The 14,223-nt window shown below is 41.5% G+C and overlaps 1 protein-coding gene and 1 long non-coding RNA gene across 3 annotated transcripts in view; one reads left to right on the top strand and one right to left on the bottom strand.

Moving 5' to 3' along the window:
• Window positions 1-8,247, top strand: part of LOC106729986 — a 164,418-nt gene extending 156,171 nt beyond the window's left edge. The window contains exons 3-4 of the long non-coding RNA XR_004324726.1: window positions 518-639; window positions 8,007-8,247. This is a non-coding gene — a long non-coding RNA (uncharacterized LOC106729986). The remainder of the gene's footprint in view (window positions 1-517; window positions 640-8,006) is intronic.
• Window positions 1-12,254, bottom strand: part of NTN4 (netrin 4) — a 104,207-nt gene extending 91,953 nt beyond the window's left edge. The window contains exons 1-2 of one of the 2 annotated variants that reach the window (XM_032493596.1): window positions 11,731-12,254; window positions 8,399-8,928 (exon numbers count right to left, since the gene is read on the bottom strand). In XM_032493596.1, coding sequence (XP_032349487.1) covers window positions 8,399-8,928; window positions 11,731-12,046 — 846 coding nt within the window. In that variant the 5' untranslated portion in view covers window positions 12,047-12,254. The remainder of the gene's footprint in view (window positions 1-8,398; window positions 8,929-11,730) is intronic. The other variant, XM_032493597.1, reaches the window with a different exon arrangement.
• Window positions 12,255-14,223: the final 1,969 nt, after the last annotated feature.

Raw genomic sequence — 14,223 nt, 5'->3', positions numbered from 1 at the left:
ATACCCCATCCCCTAGAAAGGATCCCCCAGTGGGCTTATGCTCTTCTGAACTTCAATAATCATCAGAGAGGGAGCTATTGTTATAACAGGATGAGTGTAGTGTCCAACCCCTTTGTTGGGATAGGAAACATGGGTTGTTGGAGAGTGAGGTCCCTAGTTCTTCTGATAGAGCACTGGTTTGACAGGACCTCCATTTCCCTTTTCTTTTTATTGGGAGGTGGGGGTGGGGTTAGATGACTATTCATTGAGACATAGGATACAAGAGAAATGTAGGCATCAATTACTGGAGGAACTGATGGAAAACTTCGAAGACCTCAGAAAGGTCAGGTTGAAATAAAATAAAAAGAAACAAATTCTTAATGGAGATTGCAGTATAAGAGAGTGATTACATTTTCTCTCCTCAATTTCAAAACATTGAAGCCTTTTTCAGTAGCCACGAAAAGATATAGTCTTAGTAAAAATGATGTCATGCAGAAAGCATCTGAATGTTTTTCATAATTTTTATGTTTTGTTTTAGGAATAGTGATTATGGAGTGTAAAGTAACATCGGCAAACATAGCTGACGCCTGGGAAGACTTCTGCTCCTCAATCAGTTGCAGGAAGGATAGGAAGAGAAGTGAAATATGACATAAAAAGAAGGTTGGTGTTTTGTTTTCATTTGTTTGTTAACAAGACAAACCATCCAGGAAGAGTTTGTTTCTTAGAGATAAAGTGAGATGTATGCAAAATGCCAAACATAGAAACTGGCACATTCTACTGTAATCTCTAAAAAATGGTTTTCTCTTCTCCTTAATAGAACAATTAAACATTAATACAGTAAACATTAGGTAAAACATTAATTTTTTTGAGATTGTGAAAACATAAATACTTTTACTTAAGTGGAATTAATTGCACAGCGCCCTTGCCTAAGGTAGATGTTCTTCATCACATTCTGCAAATCAAGTATCACAATACACTAAGCAGAAAATATGTGTACGATGCTGTATTTTAATTTCGTTTCCAATACTGTGATAGCTCACGGGCATTCCAAAAAATGACTTTTTAAAAATCACTCCAAAAAAACTGCTCCTATAGCTGAAATTTTGAGTCAAAAAGGATTAAAAGTTGGATGAGTCAAGATAAAATGGAATGTGAGCCGCTTATAATCTGAAAGCCCCTAAAATCAACATTTCTCTTTCAGCATATTTTCAAAGGTATCTTTCTCCTTCAATACTGTTTCTTCTCCCTTTTCTGTCATCATTCTTTATCTGACTAGTGCTTTCCCTTCTCCCTATTTGTTTTGGTTCATCTTTTGAAAACCTAAAATTGTCTCATGCCTTTCCTCTTACTTGTCATTTTAAAACTTGTACCCACTGTTTTGATTTTGGCAAGTTAATGTTATTCGAATTCATGCTGTTGCTTAATTAAACAACCACTGGACCAACAGATTGGTAAGACTGGTTTTCAAATAAGCCTTGGCAGTTGCAAAAGTGTTTTTGGTAATGGCAGCTTCGATGGAGTAACTTTGATCCTCCCCTGGGCTCAGTTCTTGGACTTTCCTCTTTTCCATCCACACCCACTCCCTTGATGATCTCATCCAGTTTCATGGCTTTAAATATCATCTCTACACTGATTACTCCCAAATTTATATTATTTAGTTCAGACCCCTCCTCTGAACTTTAAACTCACAGATCCAACTGCCTACTCAGTATCTCCACCTGGACGTCTCACAGGCAACTCATACCTAACATGTCCAAATATGAGCTCCTGGCATTCCTCCAAATCTGCTCCCCTAGAGTCTTTTCCACCTCAGTAATTGGCTATCCCATTCCTCCAGGTGCTCAGGCTAAAAACAACCTTACTTTTTCCTTTTTGTCACACCCTGCATTCAACCTGTCAGCAAACACTGTTGGCTCCATCCATAAAATTGACCCAGAACTCAACCACTTTTCACCATTTCCACTGCTACCTTTTGTCCATGAACCATCAGATCTAGCCTGAATTATTGTAAGAGCATTCTAGCTGGTCTCCCTGCTTCCTACTTTGGTCTTTCCTTAACACACAAACCAGAACAATCTTATTAAAAATAAATTGATCATATTGCCCCTCTGCTTAAAACCTCCAATGGCTTCCAATGTCATTCAGAGTAAAAACCAGTGACTTTATAACTTATGGTCCAAATTGGGACCATTCTGAGAGTGAAAGGGGATGCTAAGAATAATTAACAGCCTCTAAGTAAGTGATCTAGGTGTAAATTTGGGCCATCCTGGTCACCCACTTATGAGGCTCCACATAATCTCCCCTAGCTCCCCATTATCTCTCTGACCTCTGACCTCACCTGTTATACTGCACCTCAACCCCTCTGCTTCATCACCAGTCCCCTCACTGTCCTAATGGCATGAGGCAGACTTCCTCAGAGCCTTTACTCTTTCCCTAGATATGCCCTTGGCTCAATTCTGCTTCCCTTCAGGTCTTTTATTCAAAGATCCCAGTGAGGCTTTCCTTGGGAGTGCTGTCTAAACATTTAAAACCTCCTCCCCAATTCCTAGCCCCCTTCCCTGCTTTGTTTGTTTATTTATACTTATTACTATCTAACATTCCATATATATTGCTTACTTACTGTATTTAGCACCTTACATTTAGAATGTAAGCTCAAAGGGCAGGAATTTTTGACTTTTTGCTCCTAAAATAGTTGGCACATAGAAGACACTATATAAATATTTGTAAGAATAATGAACAAATCATGACTAGTTTAAAGGGATACTTAGGAGATGTGTAACATCCAACACAATTAATAAACGGTATTATCATTTTATAGTTATTTTCCTATAATTCAATTCAACAATGTATTTTGGAAATTTACGCCTTGTGAGGATCTGTACTAGATGCAGAGGTTGGGGGTCTGGGAGCCACAGAATGAATACAATGAGAGAAGAGACAAAGTTGCTCAAGAAGTGAACACTATAGGAGTAGAAGAGATAGGGAACATGATATTATAGTTACATGTGAGTGACGCAGAGTTCATGGCAGTAAAGAGGAGGGAGAGATTATATCACTGAGTTTTCAGACATTTCTGATTACTGATCAGCAGCAATAACTTCCATACTCTCCAGTATGATTCATTTTTCTCATCTTCTAGAGCTCCCAGCCCCTAATACCGCCATCCTGGTATGTGTTCTCCATTCCTTGGTAGGAAGCTGCCTTGTATGCCTACATATAACTGACCTTCAAATGCCTGCTCCTCATTGTCCAGCCTTAATTTTTCAACATGAAACAGCGGTTACTAACTCGGCATTTTGCAATATGATCTCTCAAAGTTTCCAGAATATTTTTACCAAATAAATATTGGCAAAGTTAAACCATCAAATTGAACAAGCAAAGCAAGCAGATGCTAAACAGATTTTTTTTAATAGCTAGAAAGAAGGTATTTTGGGAGGAAAAAAATCGACCCTTTGAAATCAATAAATCAAAGTTTATTGATTTAATCTCTGGATTTGTTGTAATTTTTATGTAGCTTCTTTGAATAATTTCATTTGATAAAAACCACTCTGTGGATTTTCCTTAAACTAAAGGCTTTGTGTGTGTGTGTGTCTGTCTGCCTGTGTGTGCTAAGTCTTTAGCCCCACCTCGGCCAGAAGGGAGTAGCCTCAAGGGTGTGGATAATTGAAGCACTCTAAACAAATATATACAACATCTTATTTTCAAGTAAGTTCAACAAAATTATAGCTGAGCATATGCTTCAAAGCAGAACATTAATACGTTAAATGACAAACTTAGAAAAATTACTTAAAGCAGTTACCAACTAGATAAAATTTATTTCCCCTCCTCTCAGCAAACAAACCCATCAAATAAAAAGTATGCTAAATGGTACTGAAGAATGGTGATACTCATTCCCATATAGTTTATTTTAAATGATCTTGGGTAACATTAAGTGCAAAGAGTCTTTGCTTGTTATTTATAACATTTCTAAGATAAAAAAATTAAGCTTATTATGCAAAGTTCACACAACCATGTTATAATTTATCAGTTAAGCTATAGGTTTTACAGGTTAGTAATAACCAGAGCAATTTATGTTTTTTTAAATTTTGGAGTTATAATAAAACCTAATCATATAAATCATTTTAAGGCAAGCTAATCATCCCAGCTCTGGCATAGGTTAGCTCTTTACTTATTTATTCTGACCAAGTCACTCTGACTCACTAAGTCTCAGTTACTTTGTCTGTAAAATGGGGTCAATATTGGTACCCAACTAACAGGGTTCTTGTGAAAACAAGGGATGCAGAGCACTCCACAGAATGCAGTAGATAGTAGCTGCTACCACGACTCATGACCATTGCTACTGAAAAATGGGCATGAGCAGATTTCAAAGACTGGAGAATAAAGGTAGCTAACTGAAGAGTAGTGTTTAGGAAGCATTCCTACTTATGTATTACTTTGTTTTATCTTTTTGATTTAAAAATCCTAAATATTGCCTAGCATATTATACATGTAAATACCTGTAAAAACCTGATTAGTTAATTATCATTTTCTGCACATTTGTGCTACATTAACATCACAAGGTATTGAAATGTAATTCTTTCAATGGCCTAAAGAGACAAACAAATACTCAGATCTTGAAAGGCATATTATTTGCACAACATACTTGGGGAATTAATCATGCACTATCTCATATTATTTAATAAATCAGTCCACAAATTATCACATTTAATCTCTTACCAAGTAGACTGAAAGGACTGCAAAGGACAGGAACGTATATAGTTTTTTATCTTTCACACTAAATGACTTGGCACAAAGGAATTTCGAACTAGTGTAGTGGAAATAGCACTGGGCTAGAAGTCAGGAAACACAGATTTCAGCTGAGTAATTGTAGACAAGTCACTTAACTCTCTTCAGGCTTCAGATTACTCATCAGTCATGTGCTTTTCCATTGATGACATTCAGGTTCCTTTTCAAATGCCCTCATTCTAAGAAACACTAGCAAGAAGGGTTTTTTTTTTAACCAATGTTTGTCATTTTAATACAACTTCATTTTTCCATATATGCAAATTGAAAGACATAGGATCCTTAATTATAGATTCTGTTCATTCGTGAAAACTTGCCAGGAACTCAGAGTTCTTGTCACTGTCTGTTCATCAAACACAAATCCTTCCATCTGTTTTAAAAACAGCAAGCCCTTTCCTGCCAGCATTCTTCACCCCACCCTGTTTTATTTTCTCCTTAGTACTTACCACACTCTGGCATACTGTATACTTTACCTAGTTATTTGTTTCCTATCTCCCCCTTTCCCACTTCCATGCCAAGTACCAGGCCTGCCTTTTTTAAATTGAGGTATATTGAAAATTAAGAATTGTATGTATTTAAGATGTGCAATTTGATGATTTGATACACAAATATATTGTGAAATAATCACCACAGTTAAGCTAATTAACATACCAATCACCTCAGATAGTAACCACTTTTTTGCATGTATGGTGAGAATACATAAGATCCACCCTTTTAGCAAATTTCAAGTATACAATAAAGTATTGTAAACTGTAGTCATATGTGTTGTACATTAGATCTCCAGAACTTATTTCTCTTGCATAAGTGAAACTTTGTACCCCTGGAACAACATCTCCCCCTGTCTGTGCCTTTACCAGGATTTTGGGAACACCTAATACCTTTACCCCAGTATTTCTCAAGTTGTAATTCATGGATTTCTAAAGTTTGAAAAATAGTAATTGGAGTTCTGCAAAAAGAGGGTTGCATGGGCAAATAAATCTGGGAATGTCACATCCTATATACTTCCCACTGGGAGATACAAGACACATAATGAGAATATTTATATGTTAGATGGACATATCTGACTACTTGGCCATGAAGCTAGTAGCACTCTCTAAGGCTCTGAAAGTCCAAAGAAATATTTTCAAATGAAAATGGAAACAAATTAAGTCAGACATATTTATGGTAGCCTGAGTAATAGGGTAATACCTAGAGGCTAGAGAACTCCTAAGAAGTCTTATATAGAATGGAGAAAGATGCAGGTCTATAATATCATAAGTAAAGAATAAATGAAACCTGAGACTACTTATATGCTAGATTAATTGGCTTATTTTTCTGATCACTCAATTTCCAGAGATAGTGATTAAGGACATAGAGTTGTACAGCAAAATTAATTTGTAGCTCAGCACTAATTTATATTCCCAAGCGACATACGAGAGGTAGGTAGTAATCATTTCCAGGAAGGTTTCCTCTGGTCCTTATCTTCAAGGAAGACTCTCTTCTGCTAACTCAGGAGAGAAAGATTCGTTCCGAAACCTATCTCTGAATGGAAGAAATTCTATGATGGTTTAATGCACACATGCAAACAATGCTCTAGAGAGAACCAGATGGCACTTGATGTTTTTCTTGCTGTTGAAATTTAAGTCAGCTGAAATAATAACCATGGTAAGTTTTTTTTAACTAGATATAAAAGGTGACTATATTGAAAGAGCTAACGTAAATTTTAGTCTCTGCTTCAAATTTGATGTAAGCATTGATGACAATAAGTAGTTTGGCTTTAAAGAAGACAAGATTTTGCTCTGCTATCAGTTAAATATATGTTACTTCAGTCTTCTCTGATTGCTGGCCATTGTAATACATTCAATGTGATATTTGCTAAGCAAGCATGTCTGCCATCTGGTTACTGAAACTGTATTGTTGCTACTTCATAGATACACATGGCCCAGTAGCACTGAGATGTAGGGAACTGATACAAGCCCGTGGATCAATTCCAAAGCAATTTGAGAGTTCAAGCCATTCATTTGTTTGCAACACAAAGTATTCTCCCCAGAAGAAAACAATGAATCTAACTTATCTGTCTCTTTCCTGTCCTGGTATCTTTAAAAATGTCCATCATGACAGGGTGCACAGGGATTTACAATATTAAGCCAACTTTAGGGAAGAATGCAAAGAAGAAGAAAAAGAATGAAAAGTAGTCTGTGTGCTGCTTGTGCCACGTCCTATTTGGTTCCAGTGCCTGCAGAAGAAGCTGGATAATATGGCAAACATCCATATGTGTCTATAATAGTAGGGAGAAGAAGTTCCCAAACCAGTTTTTTCATCAAGTCCCTGGCAAGTTCCCCTCTCCCTCAAACCAAAGGCAGAACTAGTAGCACAGAGCCTGACACTAAATAGGGGCTCAAAAAATGTTTACCAAATATAATCCTCTGGGAAGTCTGTGAATAGTAATATAAATGACTGCTAGAATACATTGTAATACATGCATTGTATGGATGCCTAACACCTGGTCCAGGCTCTCTCAATTTTGGTACTATTCACATTTTAAGCTAATAATTCTTTGTTGGGAGTGGGAGGGGTGCTGTCTTACACGCTGTAGGAAGTATAATGGCATCCGTGGCCTTCACCCACTAGATGCCAATAATGTCCGCCCCCCCCCAAATGTCTCCAGACATTACCAAATGTCCCCTGGGGGTGGTGGTTGACAGCATCACCCCTAGCTGAGAACCACTTGTCTAGTCTGTATGTTCTTGTCATCTACCAGAATTAGAAATATTATACTCTCTCTTCTCTTTTTTTTTCTGCATTGATATTTCTTGATCTCATGTTGAAAGTATTTTGTTTTCTTAATCTGCTTTCACCCAATTTTCTCTAAATTCCATGTTTTCATATATCTTGGTAAGGAGAGCTTTCTAGGTACGTCCATACAAGTTAAAAAGACATGTTTCCCCCTTAGGGGAGGGGAAATACGAAATAAAGATTAAACATTCCATACAAAAATTGGACTAATAGCTAAGAAGGCTGTTTTACAGAATGAGATTGAGGTGGTGTTGGGCCCAGGATAGACCCAAGATCCTAAGCTGGAACTAATGTGTCTGTGAGTCCAAAAAGAATTTCTGCGTCTTAAAAGAAACTACCTTCATTTGTTTGCTATGCACCCTTGTAATCTTAACAATAAAACTCCTCTGTTATACAAAAGTATCCTTCTGACAAACAGATTTTTTTCTCCCTTGGCTTTGTTTTTATTTACTTCCTATTTATGTTAACAGTTTCAGGAAGATACCAGCACGGGCTCCAGGAACAGGCTGTCTCAGTAACTCCTGCCCCTTCAGAAGCACAGTGAGTAGTCCTTCTGACTGTAGAAATCAGCTGCCTTTTAAACCTCTAAGTAAAATGATGATGTTAAGTATCTATTCTTTCTTACAATGAAAAAACTTAAAATCTTAGAATTCCAACTTAAACTCAGCCAGTGGGCAACCTACTTGAAAATGACTGCACATCCACGTCTAAGAGTGAAAAATAATTTATGACAAATAAAGCTCATGAAAAATTCTAATTTCATTCATGTTGCTACAAGTATACTGTCATGCTTTTAAAAAATGTGGGCTGGTAACATTTTTCTACCTTATTTACAGCATAGAGTTAAAACGTGTGCCCTTACCTCTCCTCCAGTGCATGGTAAAGGACTGGAGTATCTGGAAGTGCACATAGCTCCCTTCTTGACAACATCATCCTCCAGGCCAAATGTAGCTGAGCAATTAGTTGCAAAGTACTTGTAAGGCTTCCATGTCTTCCCAAAATCCTGGGACCGGTCTAGCACCATGGCTGCCGGCCTGGGAGACTTGAAGACCATAATTAGATGAGTGAAGTAGAATTCAGTTTCCAGGTCTAATTGGATCTTTTCTCTGTGCACATCCTCAGCAGACTGCCACCACGTGCGAGGAAACCTGAAGGATGAGTCTGCCATGGCAGCTGGCAGATGAGCCAGGTGAGGCTGGGCAGCATTGCATTTGTCACATTTGGGCTGCTGACAAGTCAGATCAGTGTTCTCACTGTAGAAGCAGTACAGTTCAGTGGCATTCTGACCACAGGTGGTGTCTGCCCAGAGTTTTCTCCCTAAAGCCAAATTTCCCATTCTAGGGTTACAGGCTTTTTCACAGCGGGCACTCACTCCAGCCACTCCACTCAGTCCTAGAAAAGGGAAAGCATATGTAATTCAAGACAAACCCATTTGGAAAGCTCTTTTGTCCACCTAGCCCATCTTCAACAGTCAAGTTATCCCCATAGAACCTGAGACTTCCAGAAAAGAGGAAATTCTACCAAATTTGAGCATAAATACTGTTCTGCATTTATACCCTTTGTATATGCAAGTGTGTGTGCACATATGTACGTTTCATGTTCAGCTATAAAATTCACAGAAAAGAAAAGAAAATCACTTCAGGTAAAGGGCAAGAGGAAGGAAAGTGGAAACACTGAGGTAAAGATAATGGGCCTGAACCTTTTCAAATACTTTACTTTCTAAACAGTCTCTATATTTGAAATACACTCATTTGTTTTTGAAATCATGACTTAAATAATACCCCAAACCAATAATGTTGTTTAAGATCACTCAAGTTAGTCTTTCAAATATAATTTGAGTCCTTAGCATTATCTAACATGTTCATGAGAATGCATTAAGGAAAAAATGTAAAATTCTACGACATTGTTAAGACAGAAACATGAAGAGACAAATTTCCTAGAAAAGCAATATGAGATATTTAACCAATATACAATAGGATCTCATTTAGGAAAGTAAAACTAGAGACCATTGGAGCTCAGATGTGCAATATCTATTTTTTTAATATTAAGTAAATATAACAAAGAAAAACCCCTCTAAACTGCCAAATGACACCAAGCTTATTTAACATGCTCTCTGCCTCTGGAGTGCTTCTACCTACGACAGGTTATATAGTAGTTACCTGTTTGCTTAACAGGAGAATGTTTACAGTCTGGCAGCCACTAACAGCACCTTTAAACATTATCTGTGAACTAACACTTTCTTGAAGAAACATGCACTTCCACCCAAAGGTCCAACAGATGTTAATGTATCAAAATTACTTAAAATGATAAATATTATCCACCTATTAACATCCTGACTACATAATATAATCCTTTATTTTGGGCTTGTCATTTTAATTATGAATACCTTAAGCAAAATCATCTATTTTAAAAGTTAAAACAGAGAGGGGAAAAGGAAAAGGAAGTCAAACCCCAAATTCCAGCTAATGGAACATTTCTGCTTCTTAAGAGGGAGCACCTCTGAACTGTTATCACTGTACTGCTGGAGAAGCCAAATGACAGCTTAGACTAAAAGAGAGACGTTTCACATACTCAGTGACTATTGCGAGCCTCCCATAGCCTTGTAACCAAAAGAAAGGGCTTCCTTAAGCATATTTTTAAAATGTCAAATTCAAGTGTGCCTTATGCCTGGACTCTGCAGCTTTTCTGATTAGCTGGGGCAACAGCTGCTTGTGGCCAGGATCACCTAAACACAGTGTACTATGACTCATCTGTAAAACATTTCAGGGAAAATCATATACTGCCCATACAAGTATTTTTGACTTGAAACACTTGCCTTGTGATATTTATTTACTACGTTTTGATTGCTTGCATGTTTTTGCCATAACATGGTTTGAAAACGGAAAAGTTTATTAAACTTCACTTTGTTGCTGGGGGAGCATGAGTAAGTGCACGCAGGGGTGCATGAGTAGCAAGAATTAAAGTAAAAGCTTAGACCTTTAATGGCTCCTTGGGAAAACCACTGAGTAATTTTAGATGCCTCCTAAAGTAAGAAGAAAAGATTGGAACCAGATAAATAATTGGTGGACACAATACTTGGAAATCCCTAAAGAAGCGACAACCATTCAAGTAAAGCAAGGATGCTTCTAAGAATCTGACTGATTTGGGATGCAGATTCTAAAGACTGGTTTTTACTTCATGCCAGCGTCTCAGGAGGCAGAGTGGAAGAAGCTGAAGGGAAGGGAGAAGCGCGCCAGTGCTCTCTCCACCAGTCCGTCCCTCCAGCCCACTCTCCTTTCTGGAGCAAGCGAGTTAGTTTCGTTGGAGAGACCGAGTGGCCAAAGAGCCCCTCACTTTCTTTCCCCCTTACACGCTGAACTCCACTTTCGCCTAACTGGAAACCAGGTGACCAGGGAGAGGGAGGGAGAGGAGCTGAAGGGGCTCCCGAATTTAGAAACAGCGAGCTAGGAACGGGTGACCAAGGGCTGCCGGGGGAAGATGGGATGGGAGTGGGAGGGAGAGCGCATCTGACGACGCCTCTGCCGGTCGTCCAGTTACTGAGACAGGAAGCAGACCCGCCTCCGACCTCCCGCGGAGCCTCGGCCAGGGTACCAGTTCCCCAGGGGCAGCAAGCCAAGTCTGTGCAACCCAGGGTGATCACCACCTATCGTCCCAGCCCCGGGTCTCACTAAGTTCCAGCCACTGCCCCAGGGAGAAGACACTCCCCCCGCCCCAGGTGTCCCTACCTGGCTCCCTAGTACCCAGCATGAGGTTGGGGACGATGGCGATCGCTCTCAACAAGAGAGCGGCCCGGCCCACGCGCGCCCAGGGTCGCTGGGCCACCCCTCCCCATCATTCCTCAGGCCATGAAGTGCCGGGGGATGGCGAGCTTGGTCCTTTGTTCCCTCACAAAGTGGAAAGGCAGTTTCTTACAAACCCAAACCGTGAAAGAAACCAAGGTCGGGCTGTCTCCGGCAGGGCGCACCCAGGATATCGGGTTATCCAAGGGCATGTGTATCGCAGTTGCAAAAATAATCAACAGTATTTTAAATTGCGGAGACGCGGGGAAAGGAGGCGGAACATGGCCACTCACTTCATCCTCGGGAGCTGAGCTCGGCGTTCTCAGCCCGCACTCCCCTGCACCCCCGCGTCCCGAGGTGGGGAACAGAAGGAGCGAGGGAAGGGAGGTGGGGGCCCGGCAGCGTCACCACCCACCTGCGGCCACCGCGGAGCAGCCCCAGAGCAGCAGCAGCCGCGCGCAGCTCCCCATGGCCGGGAAGAGCCGGGAGGACCCGGGCCGGGCGGGTACTGGAGGGAGCCGAGCCCTCGCGGCTGTAGGATGAAGCGCCAACAGTCCTCGAGAGGAACCGAGGCTTTTTATTTCTTCCTCCTCCTGGGGCGCCAGGCTCGGACAGTGGGCGCCGGCGGCTGGGAGCCGCAGGCTGGGGCCGCGCCGGGCGGTGGGGTGACCCTCGCGCACCGGCCTGGAGGGGCCCGGGCACCTCGGGGGCGGCGGGAACCCCGGGACCATAGCCGGCCCTGCCGCGCTACCCAGCGGAGCGGTCCTGCAGGTTCCTCCGCCGCTAGCCCGGGGCTCGGCGCCCGCAGCAGCCGCTGAACTTTGCGAGACCTTTCACTTCCCGGCCGCCGCCGCCGCCACCGCCTCCTGGGCGTCCTCCTCGGCTTTTACCACCTCCTGCTGCTGCGTCTCGGTCCCGTCCTTCTCCATGGGCAGTTCCATGGGATGCATTTTTATTGCACCGACACGGCGGCGCTCCGGTGCCAGCCCTCCTCCCCTCGCACCTCCACCCCTTCCTCCTGCCCGCCCCCAGCGCTCTCTTGACAGCCCTGGCGCTGTAGCCCGCGCGTTCGGGTCGCCGCCGCCGCCCAGGGAGGGATCCTCTCGCCGGATCCGTGGCCCCCGCTGCCTCGCTGCCAGCGCGACCAGCCCGCCTCAGCCCGCGATCGCGCCCGTCACCTCGGCCCAAGGCTTCCCTCTTGCCCCTCCCGGCTCTTGCCCTCCATCTCCCTGCGTGACCCCCCTGGAGTCCTCCAGCACCCACAGGCCTCCTCTGGGAAGCAGTCTCCCACCTTCTCCCGGAACATTCCAGAGAGCAGTTGACTCCCTCTCAATCAGGTCAGGGCCTGCCAAGGGGCTTAAAAAACCGCGAAACAGGCTAACGCCTACTTCTCACATCCCCCAGCAAAAGAAAGCCCTCCTTCTTACCCCTCCACCCCTTCACCAGGCGTCTCGAGATGCAGGGGTACCCCCCCACCACCACCAAGTAATAAAAGCAGCATAAACTTGAAGGAAAAAGAAGACCCAGGGGTGGAACCCCTTAGCCAGCCCGGGGTCACGGGCAAGGGAGAGCGCGCTACCTGCTAGGTGGCATTCGCCAGTTCTCTGCGGACTTTTCGGGGTGGGGGAGGGCATCCTGGCTAAACAATCAATGCTTACATTATCCGGGGTGTATCCATTTTGATGTCAAATGTGTTCTCTAATTAAAACTCAAGGTGCTAAAAGAAAAGGGTCACAGGATTAGCTAGTGTGCAGTTTAAGAACATCTTTGTCTAGGGGCAAGGGCACGACAAAGAGAACCTCTTTGGTCCTTCCAAGCACTCTCATTCCATACGGAGTGTGTTGTGCTGGGAAACAATTAAGTTGTGAAATAACTTGTGGGGAACAATTCAGTAGCAAGGCAGGCAGCTAATTGTGGACAGGATTGCTCAGGGCTGCTGCTTATGGAAGACGATTACATAGCATTTGAGTCTGAGACTTTTGAAAGGTCTATGAAAATATAATCCTACGTACACAACCAGAGAAACTGGCGAAAGTTAACTAGAAAGAAATGTTTATTGCAGTGTTCATCTTGTGCCTTTAAATATTTTTTCCAGAAAATTAACTACTTTACAGATACTGTTGAGTTGTGTTACTGATGACAACAATTCAGAGCTTTGGGGCACATGTAGGCATTATTTATGACTCAGCTGTGGATATATAAAAAGTTTGTATCTTCTAGGAGGGACTGGGATGAGGTCAGCATCATCCATTTGGGAGACACTAAAATTATTCTGGCCACCTCTGGGAAGTGATAAAAGGTATAAGGAAGCAATTTATGTAACACTTAGGAAACTATACCCTTTGAATTTTCAAATATTGGCAATGTTAGGGCTTTCTTCATATCTTATAGATATGCTCCCTATGGAGTCAATCAAACATCTCTCCAAATTACTCTTCTTACCATATAAATAGAAATTATAACAACCAAGGGCTCTTAGTACCAATATTAACCTAGCACTTTAGAACCAATGACCGAAGCAAATTTTAAAAAAGAAATAAAATGTGTATTTATTATTAACTTCTGAGTCTACTGTATTGAGGCAGAACTACTCCATTTCTCATTACAAATTTCAAAGACATTTAGTGTCTGTACCAATCCTGCCTTGATAGTATACTTCCTTGATTGCTCTATAACTGGTTCCTGTTTCCTTTAACAAGACAGTAAGTTCCTTAATGATCAAGCAGTTTTTTATACTTAGTCTATACAAAACATTATTATTGTTTTCTTTTATTCTTAACTGAGAACACCTGCTAGATATATAGTAAATTTTCATTAAATGTTTCTTTCTGAGTTATGTTATAACTATTGCTATATATTAAGAACAAGGATTAAGAAGAAACAGTGAAATCAGAATGGTTCCCCATAT

The sequence above is a fragment of the Camelus ferus genome, chromosome 12, assembly GCF_009834535.1.
Source record: "Camelus ferus isolate YT-003-E chromosome 12, BCGSAC_Cfer_1.0, whole genome shotgun sequence".
NCBI lineage: Eukaryota > Metazoa > Chordata > Mammalia > Artiodactyla > Camelidae > Camelus > Camelus ferus.
This window is presented reverse-complemented; position numbering and strand designations above follow the sequence as displayed.